This window comes from Ambystoma mexicanum, chromosome 8 (assembly GCF_040938575.1).
Source record: "Ambystoma mexicanum isolate Mex_15411 chromosome 8, UKY_AmexF1_1, whole genome shotgun sequence".
Lineage (NCBI taxonomy): Eukaryota > Metazoa > Chordata > Amphibia > Caudata > Ambystomatidae > Ambystoma > Ambystoma mexicanum.
The window spans coordinates 440,098,138-440,122,132 of record NC_090929.1 but is presented as its reverse complement, the minus strand read 5'-3'; the positions used below and the strand labels follow the sequence as shown (position 1 = coordinate 440,122,132).

The 23,995-nt window shown below is 47.7% G+C and overlaps 1 protein-coding gene across 1 annotated transcript in view; it reads left to right on the top strand.

Annotated features, from left to right (window-relative positions):
* The window catches only part of RBP7 (retinol binding protein 7), a 179,266-nt gene that overhangs the window by 128,749 nt on the left and 26,522 nt on the right, over positions 1-23,995 (top strand). The window contains exon 3 of the mRNA XM_069610003.1: positions 7,378-7,479. Within this exon, the coding sequence (XP_069466104.1) occupies positions 7,378-7,479 (102 nt within the window). The remainder of the gene's footprint in view (positions 1-7,377; positions 7,480-23,995) is intronic.

Genomic DNA, 23,995 nt, shown 5'->3' with positions numbered 1-23,995 from the left:
CCCCTAGACCTTGGACCGACCACCCCTTACTGCACTTCTTTTTACCACTAAAACAAAAGGTAGCCCACACCCACCTGCTCCAGCCACATTGGCAAGATAAAAAGAACTGCTCACAGCAGACAGATTCATCCCCCTCCTGGAAACATCAGCACTTGCTCACCCTACATCTAACGACCCGACAACATTAGTCGAGATTTACAACATGCTAAAAACTATAATGGAGGTTATAGCTCCACTGGAAAAGAAAAAAGCCAAAAAGATACTCCATGCTAACTCCTGGTTCACACAAGAACTCAAGGATGTACGTACTGCCAAAAGAGCAGCACTATCCACCTGGCAGGCAAATCCCTCCCCTATCAGTAGGGACACATACCTCACTGTAGCTAAACAATATAAAAAAGCCATAGCCACAGCCAAAGCAGCTACCTTCGATGCCAGAATTGAAGAAGCGAACTCACATTCTAAAGAGTTATTCGCCATCTACAATTAGCTTACGATTCCCACCACCTCAGCACAGCCCACTGAGAAAAATGCCACTTGGTGCAATAACATCCAACATGCCATGCTAAATAAAATCAAAACACTCAAAAATACAATTTGACAAATTGCCCAAACCTAGCCCATCACCAAGTCACCCACGGACAACCCAGACCGGAACGCCAAAACTAGTAGAAACCCACCCAAATCCTTCACATTCAGAGAAGTAACTACTCCTGAAGTCCTCCAAATCATGAACATCAAACCTTCACTATGCAAAGGCGACATATGCCCAGCAACCTGATCAAAGATTGTGCAACAGTACTAGCCCCATTTGTCACCACCTTCATCAACGCATCCTTCTCCACCAGCACTCAACTGGGTATGGCCCCTACTAAAAAAAAAACTCCCTCGACCCAGACTCCCCAAACAACTACCGTCCCATCACCACAGTGCCGTTTCTGTTGAAAATTCCAGATGGGGCTGCATAGTTACAGGTTCAATCCCACCTAGAAACACACAACATCCTTGGTAAAAGGCAATCGGGCTTCCGCCCCTGCCACAGGACAGAATCGGCCTTACTCAACCTCAAAAACCAACTTCGTGAAGTGATGGACAAAGGCAGAACCTCACTCCTCCTGCTCTTGGACCTCTCGGCAGCCTTTGACCTGGTTGACCACAAGATCCTCTGCAAACATCTTACTGACACAGCCCACTTCTCTAAAGAAGCCACCGCCTGAATCACCTCTTTCCTAGATGGCCGAGTTATGAGAGTTTTCTCGGACCAAGCATCTGCCCTACCATCACCCATTGATTGTGGAATCCCACAAGGCTCATGCACCTCCCCTACACTCTACAACCTATTCACTCTCCCTCTATTCAGCGACCTAGAAGAATTCGGCATAGCATTCACCAACTATGCCGATGACACACAAATTCTCATTCCCCTAACGGGCAACTATGAACAAGACCTCAAAACCCTTCAGGCATTTATGCCAGCATCCAGGCCTGAGTGGCGGCTAATGGCCTATGTCTAAAAGGGGGGAAAAACGGAAATACTACTGGTAGGCCCCAAAGAAGACTTGACAACACATACAGCTCCTCCATCATTGAAGACACAATCATTAGAACCTCGGCCTCTGTTAAAACCTTAGGCGTCTATTTAGATTCCAGATTATCTATGGATAGGCAAGTCAGCTCAATCTCATCATCAGCAGCTGCAATCACCTCAAAAATCATAAATATTGTGAAACCCTACCTATCACCAAAGAACCTCCTCAACATTGCCAGAGCCACAATAGGTGCAAAACTGGACTATTGCAACATCCTACTCCTTGGCACATCCGCAAACATGAACCGATTGCAGATAGCACAAAACAATACCCTTAGAGCTGCTCTCAGCATTAACAGAAGAGAGCACATCACTCAGGCAAGAAGAGACGTCCACTGGCTCCCAGTCAAAGAGCGCATACCATTCAAAGCCCTCACTATCGCACACAGATGCCTCACCCAAACTGCTCCAGCTTACCTAGTAGAAAGAATACACCTAACACCAAACCACTAACCAAAACGCAACAAATATTCACACCAACGCTCAGTCCCAGCCTCCCACAGAGCAAAAGCTGGCGGTACCAGCTTTGAAGTCCTAGCCCCTAAAGCATGGAACTCGCTACCACCCTGCCTAAGGAGCAAAGAATCACTCTCTTCGTTCAGAAAATTCTTGAAAACAAAGTTGTTTAACTAAATCATGTTATTACCTTGCACTGCCTCCAACATTGTTCCTCTGTAACCATGGAACACCTGCTCGACAATGTTATACATATCTGCTGAAACCAATGTTGTTAACATATACTAAGTTGAATATTCTGTAACTGCGCCACAATGCCTCCGGGCCGCTGGGTGCTTGACAATTCCAAATAAATAAAAATAGACTAGAGGGCATTCTGTCAAAGTCTACTCGTAAGAGATATCCTATGTGGTACTGGGAAGAGCATTGCGAGGGGTCAGTAATGCAAGGCAGACAACTCTTTGAAGATCTTTCAGAATATGCCATTTTATTGTTAAAGAAAATATATCAAAATGCCTCACTGTCCCTACTCTGCTGAGGATTTCCCTGCCTAGTCTAAAAGCTAAAGGAATACAATCTAGATAACTGGCCCTCACACTATACAATACACAAAGAAAAGGCATGGCAATACAACATGACATGAACCATATTCACATTTCCTAAATGACCTAATGTCCTGGGTGATTTCCCTTCCCCAGGATTTAAAGTCACTTCATCAAAATATTCAACAATAAAAAGAAAATGTCTTCACTCAGTTATTGAAGTTTTACAGTCAAAGTAAAGGTTCATCAAGAAATGTTCCATCTCTTTTGGGTGAAGATATCCCCTTTTCACTTCTAGCAAAATAGCCTCAATGGTAATCCTGCCCACAATGCTTTATCACTCCCACAGGAAGATTTGCCACAGTTTAAAAGAAAATGCAATATCCACACTGTCTATGATACACAGTTCTTGGTTAACAGTTAGGACGCCTTGAATTATAGTTTCAACGTTCAAAATGGTATATTTGTTAGGATGACTTCTGTGAGAAACCTAAAGGTGTCTCACTCGCTAGTCACCTGGAGATCTGTCATCCAGGTGGCCAGGACACAGCCATCGCTATTGGATCCATTTTCTGGGGGTGGACCAGTGCGGGAGGATCACCTGGGTGAGGGGTCTTCGGGGAGTGGAAGTGGAACACTGCAGGGTGAGACACGGTACCCCCTTCCTTGTGACACCTTTTCCCCATCCTACTCCAGCCAGCAACTTTGGCAACCACAGCCATCAAGCTCTCATGGGGCAACCTGTCTCTCCTGCACGTCTTCCGCTGCACAGTCTCTCGACTTCAGAGTTTGGGAGGGCAGGACTCTCTCTGAACACAGAGCTGAAATCTGTTGTCCCCACATTCTGGCATTCCTCTTGTTCTCTCACTTCTGCTTGGTTTTCCAGCCTCGTACCTTCCTTCTGCTTCTACTGCTGCAGCCTGCACTCCAGCTAAGGTTCCAGCTCCTTCCACTCCTTCCGTCTGCCTGTACTTGAGGGAGCCTTTTATGCCTCCCAAGTTCCTTCAGGTGTGGGCTGTTAGGCCCAATTGCCTGACTAATACAATGGTTTTTGGGCTTAATTGCCTGACTGACACGCCTCTTCAGCCCTCTTCCCTGTCTCAGTCCTTCTGGAATTCTGGGACTTGTAGTTCCCTTTAACAAAGTTAGTTTTTTCAACATTTTAAGTTGCTTTGAAGGGTATATTTAATTCCCTTAAAGTTGTTAAGAGATGGGCTATGAGAATTGGCTGTTATAGAGGAAGCTAGTTTATTGAAGACATTTCCATATTCCTTTACATTGTACCCTTTGGATTGAGGAAGGTGTTTAGTTTTGGATGCCCAAAAAGATATTTCTTTTGGTAAAGTTTGCTCAGATTTTACAATCTTGGGGTCCACAACCCTAGATCTAATGAGGTTTAGGGACATTAAAATGACAGTAAGCCATTACATCTTTAGGTACCTTGGGAAGATTTTTACTTCCAGAGGAAAAATCCCACAGAATCTCCTCCCCACCCTGGCCCGGTCTCCTCCCAGGTGATCCTCCTGCAGTACACCACCCCCATGGTTGGGATCAGGAAGTGTCTGCCTTCCCCATGCCACCTGGGAGGAGACTTTAGGCAGGGTTACAGTGAGGGATCTGTAGGATTCTTCACAGTATCTTGCACCACATTTAAATTGACCCATATCTGTTAACTGGATTAATACCTTCACCCTCTTAGTTGTGTTACATAATGTTAAATCTGTGCTAGTCCTCGCCATAGTGCTCTAAAAGCACCAACACGTGTCTGGAAGTTGGTTTTATGTCCCTACCCTGCCTGTATCTACTATAGATTGCTGAGGGATGAAGGTACAGATCAAATGAACCTTGCCCACCTCACTTTGACCCTCCCAGTTTAAGGAAAGCTAGTGTTTGTGATGGAACCCAACCTAGCGTGTTGTTCCAGCCAAAGTAGCTCACAGATCATGATTTCAGAAATGAGGAGGGTGAGTAATGAGGTGTCAAAAGGAGTGTCTACGTGAGGGCTATTTTAAAGCTGGAAATTGCTATTATTGAAATTGGTGTGTGATTGTGTGAGGCAATTTGTGTGAAAGCGGACCCTTTGGGCATGTCTGGTAAGAAGTAGGTTTCAACACTCTACCAAAACAAACTCCACTGCCAAGCCTAGTGGCCAAATCAAGAAATGACAAAGGTGAATGCAGACGCAGGCAAACTGGGTAAGTCGAGAGGGGTGGAATAGATGTCTGCCATTCTGTGTTCAGTGACCGCCTGGCACCCTTTTGTGTGAAATGTTTTAGTAATGCGTCTTCGGCTCTGGGGAGGTCATTATTTGGGGTCTTGATCAGCTCCTGGTGTCCTTGCTCGACTTAGTGTATTGAAACCATGCACAAGGGAAAAGGAGAGCAAATGCTCTACTTACTCCATTGGTGCCCAAAGGTCCAGTTGGTAAGACTGTAAAACTGGAAGAAACTACGAGCTCTGTTAAGTGAGAGCGAGCTTGAAACTGCATCTCCGAACATCACAATCCTTATAAAAATGCAATGTGAAATGGTAGTTTTTCTGATTAATTTCAGAATTATTTTCCCAATACCAATATTACACTTTTAGATAGTACCAAGACACATGTGGGAGTGTTTGTGCAGTTTTTGTGGGAATTAACTTGGCAGATTAAAAGCTAGTTCCAAAAGCTTTTAAATGTACGTTTTGTCATATCCGATTTTTTTCAATGAACATCCACATGCCATGAACTCATGCACCGAGTGTCGTTTGGCACCTGCAGAATGTTTCAGATTTGGACTTTTGATTTTTGTTTTGGCCCCTACATGCCCCATGTCAGAAGAAAGCCATGTATACAGTGTCCCTCCTTCCTACCTTTAAACATGCGATTTGAATACGGTTGACCTTTCCTGGAAGAACTCTGCTCCCTATGATTATCCAAATGTTAACTTCTCCAAATGACCCTTATTATAGTTCACGTCCCGTGCAGTGCAATTCAGAGGAGTGAAAAATGTCCTTGCCTCTAAAATATCCACTACAGTATTCTGCTTGGTTTATGAAGAACCACAAACCCTAATTCTGCATTTTACCACATCCCATACGATGCTCTGTGTCTCGTCTTTTCCTGGCGCCATGTTCACCCGTGGGCTGTAGTTGTTCATATTTTTTACAGACCTGAGTAGTCTGGGCTTTTTGTTTTTGTCTGGTATCTGTGTATTTTCCCCCACTTGCAGGGCTATCAGAAAGCGTAGGGCTCAGTTTCCTCTAACATTCTTGTCAACAGCATGATTTGCTTTTTGTATAAATCCCTTAGGAAGGAGTGTTGGTGACACTCTTCTCCAGTCTTCTATTGTCCGCCAAGCACTTCAGGTGTCCCCGTCGCGCTGCTCAACAATATAGTCCTCCCAACTTCTCTGTGTCTTCCCACTTAATTCTACTCAACCCTACTACACCTTCGTACAGTCTGCAAAGGATTACCAAAAGGTACTAATGAGGTAATGGGCAGCACATTTGCCTGTAACGCTGACCATCACAAACGTCTTCAGAATTGCACTGCCTATAGCTTCACGTGCTGACTCCTCTAATTTTCATTAACGGCCAAGTTACTTTTTTGGGGATTTGTAACTCTCCAGGTCCATTTCAGTGCGCTCTAGTGTTGCAGGTGCACTGGCTAAAACTAGCAAACCTCTTGAGCGGATTCGGGATAAGGTTGATCTGACCCCGCACCCACCCAACCACAGAGCCTTTGCTCTTGGCTAAAAAGTTTACACTGGACGACCGTGTGCAAGGAGAAATTCTTTACAATACCATGCCTCAGTTCTGCATGCTATTTGCCGATTCTACTCTAGATTCAGAATACGCTAATCTAGAGCCAGGAAATCACAAAGGTCCAAAAACCGCCCACGCTCCAGAGATGAAGATGCTGTGCATTGAACGCAATCTTGTAGGGTCTCCTGCCCGTCCAACTCCATGCACATGAAACCGTTTATAATGAACCAGTTGTTAAAGCTTTCTTTTTGGTTTAGCTCACTTTTAGCTATTCTGAACAACGTCACCCTGCTACCACATTGAATACAACCTTAAACTCATTAACCCAAGGCGAGAATGGGAGCCCTGCTGAATGCGCTCCACAAAGGCTCTTTTGCACGTGTGGTATTGTAATATGGTCCCGTTCTTATGCCTCTACTAGAAGTTGGATTTTTCCTGATGATCAAGAAGTCTTTGGTCCCTTGGGCAAGACTAGAAAATGGCAGTGGTTTCTCTGGTTGCAGGGAACAGTCGAGTGATGCGGCAGATTCTTAACCGACCACACACAGGCATGCATCCCCTTCCTAGTGACCGTTCAATTAAGGGATGGGATTGGATTTTAAGATTCGTAGCAAAGGGACACTGCACACATTTGCTAGTTCACTGCACAGGGTGCATTATCAGTGGATTGATCTTTGCAGAGACTCCAATCTTCACCACACTGAATTGCTAAACTTCCTGCCAATGCTCGGGTGATGTATTGCTTTTGGGGGTGCTTGTCTCTAGGCCATTGTGCAAGCCAGGCTCCTGTCATTGCTCCTCTGAGGCTGGGAGTTTAGAACGCCGATGCGATTGTTGGTGTTTGGGCGGGTACTCCGCCATACCCTCTGCATGCCATGCTGGAATGCAATTTCTCCCCAAAAAGTGCCTTGTGGGAGAGGTGGTTCGAAAAGCTGTGAACGTCCAGCTGTGCATCTTGAAGCTCTACTAAGTGGAAACTTTAGAGTATGGCAAATATTAACAGATGTGTTTACAGTGTGCTGTTTTGTTTGTCTCTTGGCTGTTTAGAGTCTGGTGTCCTGGGATAATGACCGTCTGACGTGTGTGCAGAAGGGAGAGAAGAAAAACCGGGGCTGGACGCACTGGATTGAAGGGGACGAGTTGCATTTGGTAAGTAAACTTAGGCCCTCCCTTACCAGTCATTTTGTTCTGCTTGACTGTGACAAAAAATCCTCTTGGCTGACTCTTCCCAGCTTTCCTAGCTGGCACGGCCTGGGCCAACCATACCCTTCTTTGGAAGTAATTCCACTTGGTTCAGCCTGCAACATGTAGGCCACCTAGTCTCCCATCATAGAAGATAAAATACTTCTTGACAGGTTGGGTTGGAGGGAGGGGAAAATCCACATAGTCCCCTTTGGTAGATTGTAGCAAGGGCCTGACGCTTTTCTGCTTGTAATTAACCCAACAAGTAATAATGGCTTGTGCTGTGGCTCCTCACGGTCAGCTGTGTTGTGCAATGCTATAGTTGCTGTTAAGGAGATAGTTGTCCACATCGGGGACGAGAAACAATCTAGCTTAAGGGTACACTGATTTCCAACCAAAAGACAGACCAAACGCTCTTTATTGGTAGGAATTGCAGAGTAGTCGGGCTTCACTCAAAGGTGGTAGAAAGGCATGTGGCTAGGTACAGGTAGTCCCAAATAGACATCCATAAAGTACACTACACAGGTATACTGCAAAAATATACACTTTATTTAGCAGTTTACATATAGTAGCTAGTCGGTCAAATGCATGCTTTGTTTTACTATGTGCTCTGTTTAACCCGGTAGCTGTATCGGAACAGTAAAGGGCCAAATGAAGACCTTTACCAATCTTAAACTGAAGGTATGACTATGACCTTGTAGTAAAATCAGTACGAAAAAAAGTTACCTTTTTTTTTTAAAAAAAAAAAAAGTATTTACAGTAATAATCCAAAATGCCAACCCTTGTATTCCCCTCTCCGGCCTCTAGTACATAAGAAAATCATTCACACATGCAGACCATATACACAGTACGTAGAGGAAATAAAGTGGGTTAACCTTTTTTCAACACTGCACTATCAGACAAGTATACTCTCATTACACTCCTAGAAAAGGATTGATGCAATGCAGCCACAGCTAGAAACCGCATCCAAATACAATTCTGTAGCAGACAGAAGTGCAGTTATTCAATATTTACATCTGTAGAAAACTTCGGGGTACTAGCAAACATTCCAGTCTGATATTTCTTCTGGTTCCCACTTGCATCCCTGGATCTGAGCGTTGTTTACTTGAGTACCTTCAAAAGTCTCTTCCGTGGAGTTTAGGATTTGTATAAAAGTTTGACAAAGGATTACTAGGGATCACTCCAATAGAGAGAACTGCAATGGGCAAAGGGTAGGTAAATACTAGTTCTAGGCACAGATGCAGACAAAGGAACACCCTTTATTTTATTTATTGAGCATTTGTTCGAAACACAATTCTGTTGTATAGGCGCCGATGTGCCACAAGGCTAAATGGGGAGGAAACAGGGGAGTAAATAACAGTGGAAAGAACAGTAGATATGCGATAGTTGTCCTACTAGGCCTTGTGGCATTCGGACATGCAAGTGCAGTGAAGAGAAGAGCAGCAGATGAGGAGGAGGGGTGTGGATGGGGTGAGAGGGAGCAGGGTATGGGAAAGTGCTGGTGGTAACTTGTTAGAGTAGTGCCAGGGGGAGCCACGGAGGAGTCCACTGGCTAAGTGCTAGGCTAGAGGAATCCCAGGTTGGGATTAACAGCTGCCAGGCAAGTGGTCTGTAAGGGCAGTACTGGGGTGGCAAGGGGTCTGTAAGGGCAGTACTGGGGGGAGGGAGGAGGATCTGGTGTCGACTGGGTGGAGGGCCTGGTAACTTGTGAGATTCATGAAGGACCAGGCCGCCAGTCTCAGCAACAGTGGGGTGATTAACAGGGAAGGGAAAGAGGTAGAGAAAAGCAGAGTTTTGAGAAGTTTCCGGAACTTGAGAAAGTCCAGCTCAAGTGGAAGAGGGGCAGGGAGAATATTCCAAAGAGAGGCATCAGCCGAGGAGAGAGACCTGCCCCCCGTTCTCTGCTTTCAAACGCGTTTGACAAGCAAGGAGTTGGAGTTGGAAGACCAGAGGGCTCAAGCAAGGAGGTATTTAGGGAGGGACAGTTGGAGATAGGGTGGTCCCCGGCCCTAGAAAGCCTTGTGGATGATGCAGAGGATTTTGAATTTGATCTTTACAGCAACCGGGAATCAGTGGGGAGATGTTAAGGCTGGAAAGATAACGGTCCCTGGGCTTGAGGCGAAGAATATGTCTTGCAGCCCTATTCTGGATTAGCTGAAGGGAACGTAGAGTGGAAAGTGGGAGCTTGAGGAAGAGGATGTTGCAGTAGTCCAACCTCAAAAGGCCCAGAGCTCTGGAGACGTTGAGCTTCTGGGGAAAGGTGAGGAAAGGGAGAATGCCCCTAAGGAGGTGAAGCTGGAAGTGGACCTTCTTGGCAAGGTCCAAGATGTGAGGGGTGAATGAGAGAGCAAAGTCAAAGATGACCCAAGGTTTTCTGCCTCACAGGTTAGGGAGGGTAGAGGGCCCAAGGAGGGTGGTCAGAGGGTATGAGGGAAACCGGGCACAGATGTCCCAATGAGGAGCATCTCTGTCTTACTGGCATTAAGATGGAGATCATAAACCGCGCATCATGTCTGGATGGCGGTCAGATAATTTAGAATGTGAGAGGAGGAGGAGGTGGTGGAGGGAAGTTAGAAGGAAAGCTGTGTGTCATCAGCATAACACTGGAAATGAGGCAAGAAGGAGGAAATCAGGTGAGCAAGAGGGGTGACATAGATGTTGAAGAGCCAAGGCGAAAGGATAGAGCCCTGGGGGACGCGGCAGGTGGAGAGTGCAGTGGTGGAGGAGAAAGGGCCCAGTTGCAGCTGGGAAGGGTGGTTAGTGAGGAAAGAGCTCCGCCAATCCAGTGCCCGATCCGGGATGCTGAGGTGTCACAGAGTCGTTTTATGAGAATGGAATGTTTGACATGTCAAGGCACGGGGGAGATCGAAGAGAATGAGAAGAGAGGGAGAGTTGGAGTCAAGATTGGCAAGCATGTCGTCCCGGGTGTTCAGGAGAGCAGTTCCCTGCCTCTGGATGCTCAGAATCCAGATTGGTGGTCATGGAGGCAACCAACAAGTTCAGTGTGAAAGTTCAGTTGTGGGAGGACCAACTTCTCTGAGATTATCCAGGAAGGGGTTAATGGAGAAAGGGTGATAGTTATCCGGGCAGGAGGGGTCAGCAGATAGCTTTTTAGGAGAGGGTGCACAAGAGAGTACTTGAGGGAAAGAGCCAGTGGCAAGGTAGTGGTTGCAGAAGTCGGCAAGAGCTGGTACAAGGGAGGATATGTTGTCCTTAATGGTTCTAGGAGAGCAGGGGTGCACCTGTTTGGATGAGACCTCCATAGACAACTTTAGAGACCTCATCAGATGTAGTGGGAAGGAGGGAGGAAAGTGAGGGGGAAGGAGGGACAAGGGATGCTGGCAAGCTAGAGCGGGATTGATAGTGGGGGGCAGAGTAGAGTGAGGAAAAGATGTCCAGAGTTTTAGATGCGAAGTGGGAGGCCAGATTGGTGCAGAGACCCAGAGAGGGAAGGAAAGTGATGGAGACTGTGGATAGATTAGCGAGTTCCTTGCAGATTTTGAAAGGTTCAGCTGTGTTATGGGCTCCAGAGATATGGGATTGGATGTGAGCCCACTTCTTGGAGTGGGTAGAGAACCAATATTGCCTTTGGAGCAGGCAACTGGCCAGTTTGTCAGAGGGTAAACCAGAGGTCTGCCACTTTCGTTCAGCAACTCTGTAGTTGCATTTCAGGGATGCTAGATCAGAGTCATACCAGCTGTTGCACTTGGAGGCAGGTTTCAGGAGGATCCGCAGCACAGCAGCAAGGATATCAAGGGTGTGTAGTATGGAGAGGTGAAGGTTAGCAAGGACAGACTCGGAAGAGGAGTCGGAAGCAGGGGAGAAAGGGGGGAGCAAGGGCAGAGGCTGGCACTCGCTTCATCAGTCGAATGACAGCAAAGGGGACTGGCAGAGCAGGGGGAGGCTCAGGGAAAGGGCCAAGGGACTCCAGGTGGGAGGAAAGTGGTCGTACCAGGAGAGGGTGGTGGTGACTGGGTTAGAGGTAGGAATGTTCCAGAGATGAGGGCATCCAGAGTGAGTCCTACTGGGCGGAAGAATAGGGAGAGAGAGTGAGAGGGAGTCGCAGAGGTCATGGAACTGTGAGGTGGCTGATTCTGGGGAGTTGAGGTGGATATTGAAGTCCCCTAGGAGGAGAGGTTTGGAAGAAGGCGGTCAAGAGGGAGGAGGTGAGGTTGGCCCTTTCAGATAGGAAGGGAGAGATAGGGCCAAGGGGCCTGTAGATGATATCAAAGGTGAGTTGAAGAGTAGGAGAGACCCAGAGCCTGCAGACGAGCCATTCGAAGGAGGAGCAGGATTGAGTAGGTATGATGGAGGCAGGGACCCACTCAGGGAAGATCCGGGCCACTGCACCTGCCATGCCCGCGCCGCTGGCGCACGCATTGGCAACCATCATGGACTACTTGGTACTCATCTATCCTCCTAATACTCCTTGAACAACTCCTTTTCACGCCTTGGTCTTTTATTTCCATTTGCTCATAATGCATCTGGCTGCAGTCCTCAATTCCTGGCTATTCTCATTCATCGTTATTGGGACCACAATCCCTAGAAGCCCTAGCGGCCAGCGCTGCTTCCACCTGCTCAGGACCAGAGAGGGAGGAGGCAGATTGTCTTCAGGTGTGCTGCTACAGGTGCTGTCAATTAGCCTGCCTCAGGGCAGGGCTGTATATAAGCAGCTGCCTGCAGGAGCACAGTGTCTTGCATCTTGAGTTCTCCCCGCTCCTGTTTGCCTTGACCCTTTACTTTGTATGCTGTCCCTGTTGCTGCATTATCCTGTTTTGTTCCAGTGCCCTTTCCCGGCTCCCTGCCTTGCAGCCGATCACGCTCTGCTGCCTTCTACCTACAGCCCTTGTCCTCTGGGCTTCCTGCCTTGCAGCCTATTACAGTCCTCTGCAGCCATCTACAGTCAGCGCCTCCTGCTCCTCTGGGCTCACTCCTTGCTGCCCTGCTACTCTGGGCTCCTTGCCCTGCAGCCTGCCTCACTCTGGCTGCCTACCGTCCTTGTCCTCTGGGCTCCTTGCTCTGCAGCCTGCTTCACTCTGGCTGCCTACAATCCTTGTCCTCTGGGCTGCCTACCGTCGTTGTCCTCTGGGCTCCCTGCCCTGCAGTCTGCCTCACTCCGGCTGCCTACAGCCCTTGTCCTCTGGGCTCCCTACCGTTCAGCTTACAACCTTCTGCTGTCTCCAAGCCCTTGTTCCCTGGGCTCCCTACCTTGCAGCCTGCACCTCTTCGCTGCCTACAGCCCTGCTCCTCTGGGCTTCCTACCTAGCGGCCCTATTCTTTTGGGCTCTGTCTGTCGCCTACTACTAATCTCTCTCTGTCCTGTTCTTCTGGACTCCCTGCCTTTCAGCCTACTACAGTCCTCCGCAGTCCAATACAGTTTGCCTGCACCTAGTGGCACTCTTGACTGCAGACCTGCTTCCTACTTTGCAGCCTTCTGTTTTCCTGACTGCTGCTCCTTGCTCTCTTCCTTGAGTCCTCTCTACTCCACCTTAGGTTATCTATTTCAGTCTAACTGCCTTTCCTTCATTTCCTTCTGCTAGATTGCTCATTGACTTCCTTTTCGCTGGATATTTCTGTTCTTGTCTTCTCATGTGTCTTATGTAATCCCTTTGTACAGAGCTTGCCTTTTGGTTTCCGGCAGGCAACCTCTGCCCCTTCCTTTGTCGCGTTTTCAGTGTTACAGACACCAACGGCTGTTGTTCCCAGCCATGAGCATACAGCGTGGGCCTCTGTTATAGCAATCTGTGCAGAAGGCTGGAGTTTCCTAAAGTTCGTGGAACACTCTTTCCCATTTCAGCATACACCCCAAGAGGGAATCAAGTTTGTTTGTACCTTTGTATCTTTTGCCCCTTTTGGCTCACAGCTACAGTTTCCTACTCTACTTCCTTGTTGAACTTCCTGCTGTGTGTGCTTATCTGCTACCTTACCTCAGCACAGCCACCCAAACCCAACTTGGGTACCCTGTGCCACTCTTGACAGATTGCCATTCCTGACACCACCTCTGGGCCGGTTTGGCCTGGGTTTGGACAGGATCTTGTAGCCCAAAGGGAGGAGAGTGTCAAGAAAAGTGACAGAGCTGGCATTTAACCATGTCTCAGTAAGGGCAAGGATGTTGACGTCAAAGTCTTCAAAGAGGATTTTTGACAGCAGAACGAGCATTCAGAGTAGCTAGGTGAAGGTGATTGCCACCTTTGAAAGCTTTCAGAGGAAGGGTACAGGGGCATGGTACTCCCGTCAGTGGTGGTGGAGGGGTGGGTAGAGAGGAGGAAGGAGGAATGGCCGGAGAAGGGAGGACATTTATGAGAAAGGGCAGGCGCCGATCGAGAAGAATAGAGTGAGAACCTTGGGCCATGATAGTGCCATTGTGATAGACATTAATGGTACACCTAGAGGATGAAAAGTATGCCAGGAGTACTTCCCACCTAGTGTCACCATTAATGGGTGAAGAGCAGAATGGAGAGCGAGTGGAGATCAGATGGGAGGTCCATAGATCAGGAGAAGGGACCGAAAAGAGGATGTCATCTGCCTGGAAGTAGCATTGACGTAGGTGGCCGCAATTAGGAAGGCCTGGGTTAGAGGATAGGAGAGCTCTTTTAAGCTTTTTTTTTCCCAGACTTCATGAGAGGGATAGGATAGGAGATAGGAGATAGAGTAGCAGTGAGAATTGATAGAGGAGATATAAAGTGCCATGGCAGTAGCAGAGACAGACACTGCACACATAGCTCACAAAGTGGCCTAGCAGCCAGGCAGGTACAGATGAAGGTGTACAATGGAAAACAGTTAATGCACAGATTTGAAAGCACACCTAGATTCGATTTTCAAAAAAGGCACTAGAAAGCAGCAGAAAAACGATCAGTGTGAATAAGGCAAAGCAGGATAACCATTTCATGTGGTCCATGGAATACAGTGAAGGGGCAGGGAGGCATGCGTACGGATAGCACGTAAAAGTGGTAAGAGGAGAGAGACGTTTGTTTTTTGAGGATTTGGAGCAACAGATTGGTTACCGATGCTTCCCCCCGCTGAGAAGAAAGGTTGGTGCAGGGTGAAGGCTAGGGGCTCTGACATACCAGGGATATGCAGCGGAGTCCCCCGGTTGTGTTTGGAGGGCCTTATAGCAATGATATGACGACGACCGTCCCTCGCAGCCCTCCCCAGACAGTGAAGGCACAGGAGCCTTAAGAGAGGGCCTCGAGGAGGGTGCTGGCTCAGTCTGCCTGGTCCCCCAATAGGTAGAGGAAGGAGGCTGCGACCAATCAGCCTATTGGAAGGAGGTTACTGGCCAACTGTTGTTGTGGTTCAAAAAGTGATAATGGTGTCGGCCATGCTGGACTGGCCACGAGGAGGCCGGGGTGCATCACAGCCCAAGGAGCTTCCTGAAATAAAATCTTTTTAGTTCTACAGCAGGCACAACGGAGCAAACAAAGTGCAGGGAGAGCCACAAGACCTCTGCCCACAAATTGTGAAGGGTATTTTTTTTGTTGCTTTTTCAGAAATATCTGTTAATGGCACCAGCGTGCCTGTAAACTGATCGTACCTCGACTGAAGGTACCAGAGGCAGTAGAATGCTGCAGTGCATCACGGCCACAATGAGAAGAAAGGAACTTCAATGTAGAAGTTCACTGTTACTGGCCTGGCTCTGACTTTAGAGTGCGGTCATAATGAGCATAATTCTTAGATTTCATACTCCTATAACAAAGCCACTTTTCTACTGAAGATTTTCAGGGCCTGGTTTGAAACCCAGCTAATGAGAAGATGAAAGAAGAGTAGGATTCAGACCAATGTATTCCAATGATGAACCACCATCATGGGGGGAGTAGGGGACCATGGGGTAATCCAGCGAATAACTTTGGACGCTGGGGTAAATATTCATAGCCCTAGATGCAGAGAACTTGCCACAAACACCGGAGTGAGGTTGGGGGGGGGTGGTGCTGTGACGGGAGTAATGAGTAGGAGATTTCTTTTGTAGGGCAAGATGCAGTATCTAGTACACACGGGGCTTGCACCTTGGACAGAGATGACCCAAAAGAAGAACCATATTTGCCACGAGGTCAATCAACCAGCCAGGAGCAGAATAATCTACGTGGAAGGTGACTGGGAGATTGAAGAATCCTGCCAGACAGATCCTGGTGCTTCGAAGGGGTAAACTGGCAGCTATCTAGCAGAAAACTTGTCGCACAATGGTGGAGGTGACCTGGGACTGGAAAGGAAGCAACACAGCGGGGTAGTGGTGACCCGCCACTCTACTGGATTCTGGAAACTCTCTACATGCAGGTGCAAGGCCCAGGAGTGTAACATCGGATGGCAACATGAGGACAGCCTCGAAAGAGTCACATTACAGGGCATCCAGCCCAGCTCGCAAGGAGGGCGAGATGGAGGAGGAAGAACTGCCCTAGAAGGACATCAAGAAGCCAAAATAATTGGAAACCAGAGCAAGAGGCAATAAACCCAGGGCTCGGCCAGTATGGCCAATCCTGGTGTTTTCAGCAGCCTAGTTTTGTGGCAAATCCTCCAGCAATTTAGTTAAGACCATGAGAAATGGACCAGGTTACAATGCCGGAGATCAGTCTCCAGGCGCAGGAAATGGATTCAAACCTGTGTTGCTCTGCTTTGTCTTGCTTTCAAGACAAACATTTTGCCCCCCCAGTCTGAACCTGGTGTATGAAAGTTGGCATAAGCCTCTCGAGACGTTTCGCAAGGCACTTTGCTAATATTTTTGCATCTGTGTTTATTAGTGATATTGGCCGATACGCACTGCATTGCGTTGGGTCACGTCCCTTTTTAGGAAATACCAATATAGTGGCTGCAAGCAAGGTTTTAGGGAGGTGTCCTAATTAATTCGCTTCTCTAAACATTTGCCCCAATTTGGGGGCAATTACATTATTCAGCCGTTTATATACGTCTAACGGCAGGCCATCGGAGCCAGATGCTTTCCCAGCGGTTGCACTAAACTTCTTTGTCCGTGATCGGCGTATTACGCATGCCAAGGTTTCCTTAGACAGAAAAGGCAGTGGTCACAAAAAGTAATGCACTACTCCCATATCTCTATCTGGGGGTGAGGCATACAGGCCGCAATAATATTCGGTGAAACGCTGCCCGATTGTTTTGTCGCCGGCCAAAAGAGTCCGTAAGCTATCTTGTATATTGTTGATAATCTGTGCGTGCTGTTTACCAGGTAGTGCTAGCATACGGAGCAGCCGGCCCCCCTCTGTATATTATGTATGAGCCCATTTGCCAAATGCTTTATGAGCTCTCGCTGTGGAAATCCATGGAAATTCAGATCTTGTATGAACGATGCAGGTGTAGATTGTTGGATCCTGTGAAACTTTGTATTCCCATGCATCTAATAGTTTGTCAGTGAGTGTTTTTTCCTGTGATTTCCAGGTGGTCCCCTTGAATTAATGTCAGGTGTCTGAGAATGGGGGGTGGTGGTGGTGGTGGTGGTGGTGGTGGTGGGGTGTGTGTGTGTGTGTGTGTGTATATATATATATATATATAAATAAGCATATATATTCAAGAGGGTAATGTGTTAGTGATGCAATGTGCCATGAATCAAAGCAAATCTACCCCCTTTGCCTGTTTTGGTGTACAAAATAGTGAGGGGAACATGTTTATGCACGAGAATGGATACATCAAGCTTTCCTGTGAAATGTGGAGTGAGTCACCGCCCCCACCCAGTCCCTACCCAGTTAGCAGATTCAGTAGCGTTAAAGTGTTTCTTGTAGGAAAAGAACATCCACTTTTGGGTCTCTAACAAAGTTAAGAAGCCGTCGCCGTTTGATAGGGTGACCCAGCACCTGAATGTTAAGGTTAATACAGTAAAGCAATATGATTAGTCCACAATAAACCGCAGATCATCCCATCAATTGAATTGATATTTTATTTGTATCGCACTCATACACAAGTGTTTCAGAGCGCGACAAGGCATGGGAGGGGAACGGGAGAGAACAAAACAATGATCTTATTAGGGCCAGTGACATTGAGAACGCGCAAGTGCATGGGGGATGGGGAGGAGGAAAAGTGCAATGAAGGGGGAGAAGTGGAAAGTGCGGAGCAAAAGGAGAACAGAATAAACAATAATAAAAAATAAATAAATAATAAAAGTAACAAAAGTGGTAGTGCAGCCGGCAAGTGCTGAGTTTAAGGCAGCAGGCAGGTTAGGTCAGATAGTACAGGTAGAAAAAGGGGGGGCTGTATGGCTACAGATACAGACCCCAGTGCAAGGGGTGGCCCGGAGGCAGTGCGGGAGAGTGGCAGGGTGAGCAGGAACCTGGACCCGGAGGACATAGGGTGACCAGGTGCACAGTGCCAGGAGAGAACAGATCAGCAGGGTAGAGGGGAGGCAAAGGCAGAAGCAAAGAGGAAGGTCTTGAGGTGCTTCCAGGGCCATGGAGCGGCAGCAACATATCAGCACTCCGCTTTAGATTAAACTCCATACCATACAAAGAAATCATGATAGGTCCGCATAATATACCATCACACATTGACTGTCGTACAGATTAGAAAACCTTGGGGCGATATATCGATCCCATAAACTGCCTTGTATAGGTGAGCAGGGAAGGACATATAACAGTTTGTAGTCGTGAGACCTAATTGAGCCTGCAGCCATTGTACAATTAAATACACTGTTCCCCATGAAACATAAAATAACAATAAACAGCAACCCAAAAAATAGCAACATTGGGGCCTAGGAACATGGTTCCAATATAGCTTGAAAGGAGCCAGTGCCGCGAGTATTGGATGGATCCAAAAGAGGTCCATCGCAAGCCCAGGGCAGCCATTCCTCCCCGTGATGGGGTCGCATGTGAGGGTTATAAGACTGGACCTGGGCAACATCCGTCCACTGGTAGAAGTGATCGCTCATTAGTGTGTCGAGACAAATGAAGCATGCTGATTGGTTGTGTCCCACCCAAGATCCCTGAAGTCAGTGCAGCACTTCTGTCTGGTGTTAAAAATGGGTCATTTATGGCCATCACAACCAATTTAGTTGTACCGAAGGCCAGAGCAATAGAAGAACCCACTCGTATAGACCAATAGCCAGTGTAGGTATAAGCATGTAAAGTGTCAGCTTGTAGGTTGAATCTCCTTCTTTCGGCTCTGCTCCAGTTCCTTTGAGCGCTGACCACCCCTCTTCAATCTATTACGCATGATGCGAGCAAGTTGGACTAGAGGCTCGGTAGGTTGAGCAGTAAGGTGTTGCGGCTCTTCTGGAATGGCATTTGAGGTGACCAAGTTGCATTCTTTTAAAAATGTCCATGCCTCCCTGGGATCATCAAAGGAATGCCATTGTCCGTCCATTTGTATGTTCCAGACTGCCAGGAACTGGAGGTAGTGGTTAGGGCCTCGCAAATCATCAAATATCGGGTTGAACCCTCTTCAGTGTCTTGAGACCTCCGTGGAGTAGTGCTTAAAGATCTGCACCGTTGCTTTGTTCAGTTGTATGGTGCCCATCGCACAATATGCTTTCAAGACAGTCACTTTATGTTGAAAATTGAGGAGGCTCAGTGTGATAATTCGTCTTTCACCGACTTGCGGCTTGGGAATAGACGCACAGTGAGCCCGTTCGATGGTAAGGCTATGCAAGTCAGCCAGGTTCAATCGGTCTTGAAAGAAGTTGTATAGAACGTTTTGATGTCTGACCCTTCCAAGTTCTCGAACTCCAAACAGGAGCAGATTATTGCGACGTGACCCGTTTTCCTTGTCTTCAACCTTCGCTCCGAGACGCTGCACCTCCTTAATGAGTGTGTTGACATCTGTCGCAGTAGTTTCATGGTTGTCTTCAGGCGTGCTTATGCGTCTCTTGTTGTTCGTGGTCTATTAAGCTTGGAGGTCAAGGCTACTATTAATATCCTTGCCTTCCTTCCTTATATCCTGCACCGTGACATGGTTTTCCTATGTGCGCTGTCCAATGTTCTTCATTTCGGTCAGGATGGTCCTGTAGTTGTGACTGAATATCCATTGTCTCACTGCATCTCGTGGACCTCTATGGGAGTATTGGTACCACGGAATGAGTATTCAGTCTCTGCTTCCGAGTCCAAGGAGTGTTGTGACATAGCCCTTCAGTGCTATCGCATGTATCCTGTGGCAATGCATATATGGTATTGAACAGGTTAGGAACCAAAGTTCATTGCCCTTTGTTTCACCTTTCCTGTCATTCCAATTGAGAGCAATGTTGGCCCCTGGTCTCTAGGGCGGTTTGTGGTGATCAGGACAGCATCTGAGGTATATTGCAGTAGTCAGTGCTACTTGTACGGCAGAGGATATGCAGCTTACACTTCACACCTTTTTATTTGGTGCGTTATGTTCACTGGTCGCGGGGCTTCTTCATCTGCGCAGTTCCAGTATCATTTTACCCCACGGTGCATCAGCCGCCAATCTAATAAACAGGCTTTGTGGTGGGCCGCAGTGTGCCTATCCATCAGGCAGCAGAATATTAATTAATTTGTGGGGCCTCCCATTGCATGTTGAAGAAACGCACTGCATCAAGCACTCAAGCTGGAGTCTCCGCTGTCTGCTGCAATTTTAGCCTCCGCCTGGAGAGAGGGCCTGCGAGTACGCTGAGAGGTAGGTGCTGTGCTCGCGAGCTGCTTCCAGTGCGGTTCAGTGTAGGCGTTGATGGCAGCACTCACCTGGGGCATCAGCCACATCCCGATGCAAGCACTCAACCTCTTTTCAGTCGCTTCAAGGAGGGGGGCTCTTCACCAAGGTGAGACAAGACGTACGTCAAAGTTCGTTCCATGGCTCTGTGTTAGAGAAATGATCCCCCGTGGATGGCAGCTTCACTACTGAATGAGACATTAAACATGGTCCAATCCCCCTAAACATGGGCTCTCCAATTCTGAGGTAGACGACAGCACTCGGCTCAGATGCCCAGGCCGGTGCTCCGATAGAAAAGGGTGCGAGGACAAAAGCCCGTCCAATTTCTCACCTTGGGCAGTGTATTTACTTGTGTTGTAAACCGAGGACAAAAGCCTGCCCAGGCCATATCCATATACCACCGATGATGAAGCCCAAGGCTTAGCTGCTGGGCTCCGCCTTTAGATGGTCCTCACACACACCTCCAATTATTAGCATCTCTTTGTGAAACTCAATGGCCTCTGAATTGGGGTAAAGGATGAATCTGTAGCAGTGGATTCTTGGACCAAGCTGTGGGCAAACAATGGAGTGTGGGAGGGGGGACTATAAAGGAGGGCAGAAGAGCATTGTAGGTACGTGAATGTGCTGCAGGTGCCTGGTGAAACTGGTGTCGTGGACAGCAACCTACACTAAAGTGCGGTACAAATGACCACTGCAAGAGTTCCACTGGCCCCACCAATGGGCCAAAGGAAGGCTCAAAAGCTATTCGGCCTCGGGGGGAAGGGGTGAACAGTGCAATGGTTTCATGGTCCCACTCACTACCAAAACTATCATCTAGCTCCCCTGCCCCAAAATTCTGAGGCTGGCTCCACCCTTGCCTCCAAAGCACAGTTGCTAAAATTGAGACTGCCTAGTCCCAAATCGAATTGGGCGCTTTCCTTCTCATTGAGCCGTCCACCTGACTTGCACAAGGCCAAAGGGCGACACTTACATGGTCCTCCATCACTGCCAAGGGCTGGGGATGAAGTACAACATTGTTCTATCCTCTCCAGCCGCTGTGCCGGCGAGGGAGAGACCGTATGGGGCCCCGCAGACCGAGGCCTAGCTGCAGAGCATGAAGAAATAGGCACACACACATTGCTCACGTTCTGCCCGGAACTGCCTCCTCCTGGCGGGGGTGGGGCTTTTATTGAAGCGCCTTACGTCACTGCGTCGCGGGACGTAAGGCGTACACAACAAACATCACCCTAATAATGCTGCTGTGCTACCAATGCGGAGCCCGGTTGCTGCATGTTAAATACGCCACCAAGGACCAACAAACCACCAAAGGAAACGGTGTGCGTTCCTCAGGGCTCGACTCGTGCAGACCGCCGCTGCGCTTAGGTGCCCTTGTAGGCAGAGCTCACTCGCACCTATTCATGAAAAGTTGGGTGCTGCAGAAGCAGGTCCAGCATGAGGCATTTTTGACTTTTGTCAACTGAAACTGTACACCACACCTTTTGAGGAATTTTGGTGGGGCGAGGGGCTGAGAAGAAAGCTTAATAGCTTTTTTAATGCGTTTCAGCACCCTGCTGGCTGCCTTTTTGTTATGTTCTGCATGAATTCCGGGATCAAGCATCAGTCTTCAAAAACTAAAGGCTGCGTCACCTAAATGTATACTTGCCTGCCAAAGACAGACCTCTGATCGCAGACATGTTTTACCCTGCTCTTGCTTCTGGTGTGAGGCAGTGAATTAATATGCCTTGAGATTAATAACATTCCAGGTGGAAGGGGGGGATCTCGTGGTGTGTACTCTCCATTAAGCCAAAGAACTCCACCAATGGCGTAGGAAACCTATCCATTATCTGTGTAGCAGGCAACTGCCCCACACTGGGTTTCCTAACTACAGGTAAGAGAGTTCTCCAAACGCCATTTTGAAAAGGGGCCCTAGAAACCGACACACATCGTCTGCCAGCCCTGGGCAGAATAAAGCATCTGCACCAGAGGCTATGGACTGGAAGTTGCTGAGTGCCGCAGATGGCATAAAAGCAAACCAAATACAAGTGTGTTATTTAGTTGATTGTTGATTTGTTTGTCAATAAGTTGGTGATGAAGGTTAACCCTGAAGTTTGTCAGTGCTCAGCAATTGTTTGGACAACGTTGTCCTGCACATTGCAAATCTAGTCTTTTGTAAAACATCTAGACATTAAAGGAAGATCACTGTGTTAAAATACATAAACGATACATTGAGGAGCATTCTAAACCATCTATGATGTTTTGGATGGAGAAACGTGGCCTACAATCTTACTTTGCACAATCTAGCCTTACATTTCGTGATTTGCATTCCAGTCCTGGCTGTTGCCTTCCACTGAGAAGACGCCATGTTGATGGAATCGAGTTGATTCACTTCGAGGCCATGTGGGAACGGTGGTTATCTAAACGTTCCTTCTACCTTATCTAGATTTGGCAAGGAAGCTATCATACCCCCAGCTGTGAACGATAGAAGGCTCTGGGGGGTATCTAGGCGTGTATACACACACCTAAGGAATTAATGAGGCAGGCCTGCCTGCTTCATTGCATTTAGACAAAACCCATTAGAGTAACCAAGCACAAATGCATTGTTTTAATCTGCGGTTTCCAGGGGTTACTAGTTCAAACATCGGGCTCCGTTCTGTCGGTTTCAGGGCGCGAGTTTGAGTTCTGAGTTTGACTTGTATTCCTATTCCTGATTCCCGACCTTTTCTTTATTATTTTAGGGCAGTTTGCATGGGCAGCTATCTTTCTCCCTTAAGTGCAGCTTGCGTGGGGTCTAGTTTTGCGCACTTTGTGCAATGCAAGGAATACGTTGGGTGCTCAGGTTGTACAACTTGTACCCGGGATGCTAGTGAAACAAATCTAGACCACCATCTATGCCATTTGCCTTTCGCAGGTGCCACTAAGGTTGGAATTATGCGGCACCAGTTTGTCTGAAGTGGCTAAAATGAAGGCCTTATTAGTTGTGCTATTCATAAATCTCGCCAAGTATTTGGGCCTGAGCCAGGGGCTTAGCCAGAAGTGGGGTCAGAACAGGGGCGTCGGGAGCAGGGGCACCTGACCCCCTCCTCTGGTGTGCCCCCAGGCCTTAGCGCTATGAGCACCATCCCAGAAAATAAAAATAATTAAAATAACCCTGCGGGTGGTGCACCAACGTGTGTGGCGCAGTGCGTCACTCATGGCAACATTATATTGGGTGCCCTTATCACAGTTGGCATGAGGTTTGTTTTTGCTGCTTCCTGGATCTTAGTTTAATGGTCATTTCAAGAGTAATTTCCAAATACTGTTGCTGGTTTGATGTGCATAAGGAGTTCCCATTGCTCCCACTCATCTTTCCCCCTCTTTGCTTCCCTACCTGCTGGGCTTCTGGTCCATCACAGATCTTGAAAACATTTAAAATGGCAAAAATGCACTCGAGCGACTGCTGCTGGGTCTCTTTCTGTTGCTGTTTTGTTTTTCGTTCACCACCTGGAGTCCGTTTTCGTAAACCTAGGAAGCCAGGTTTATTGACTTGAATTGGTTATTGGTCAGAAGCGTTTAATGAACAATCAAATGTTGTATATCTTGACATTTTTGCTAAATTGTCCATTTGTTGGTTTGTCCCAATATCTAAAAACTTGCCGGGTGTTCCCAGATCAGGGCCTTCATGTTACTCACTGTTAATGGTTTTCATGTGTAGGATATTACTTGGCATGGAGTTCAATAAATATACAGGCTGGACCAGACTGTGTGAACCTTCCAGACCAGAGGGCTCCTGGTTGCTCAAGTTGACTGGTTAAGCCCCACCTTCTGCTAATTGAAGAGTGGGGTTGTAAGGGTGTAGTCCTAAGGATTCGGGCTGCACCTAGGAGTACAAGGCAAACACTGCTTCAGAAACCCATTGTAGTTGGATGACTTC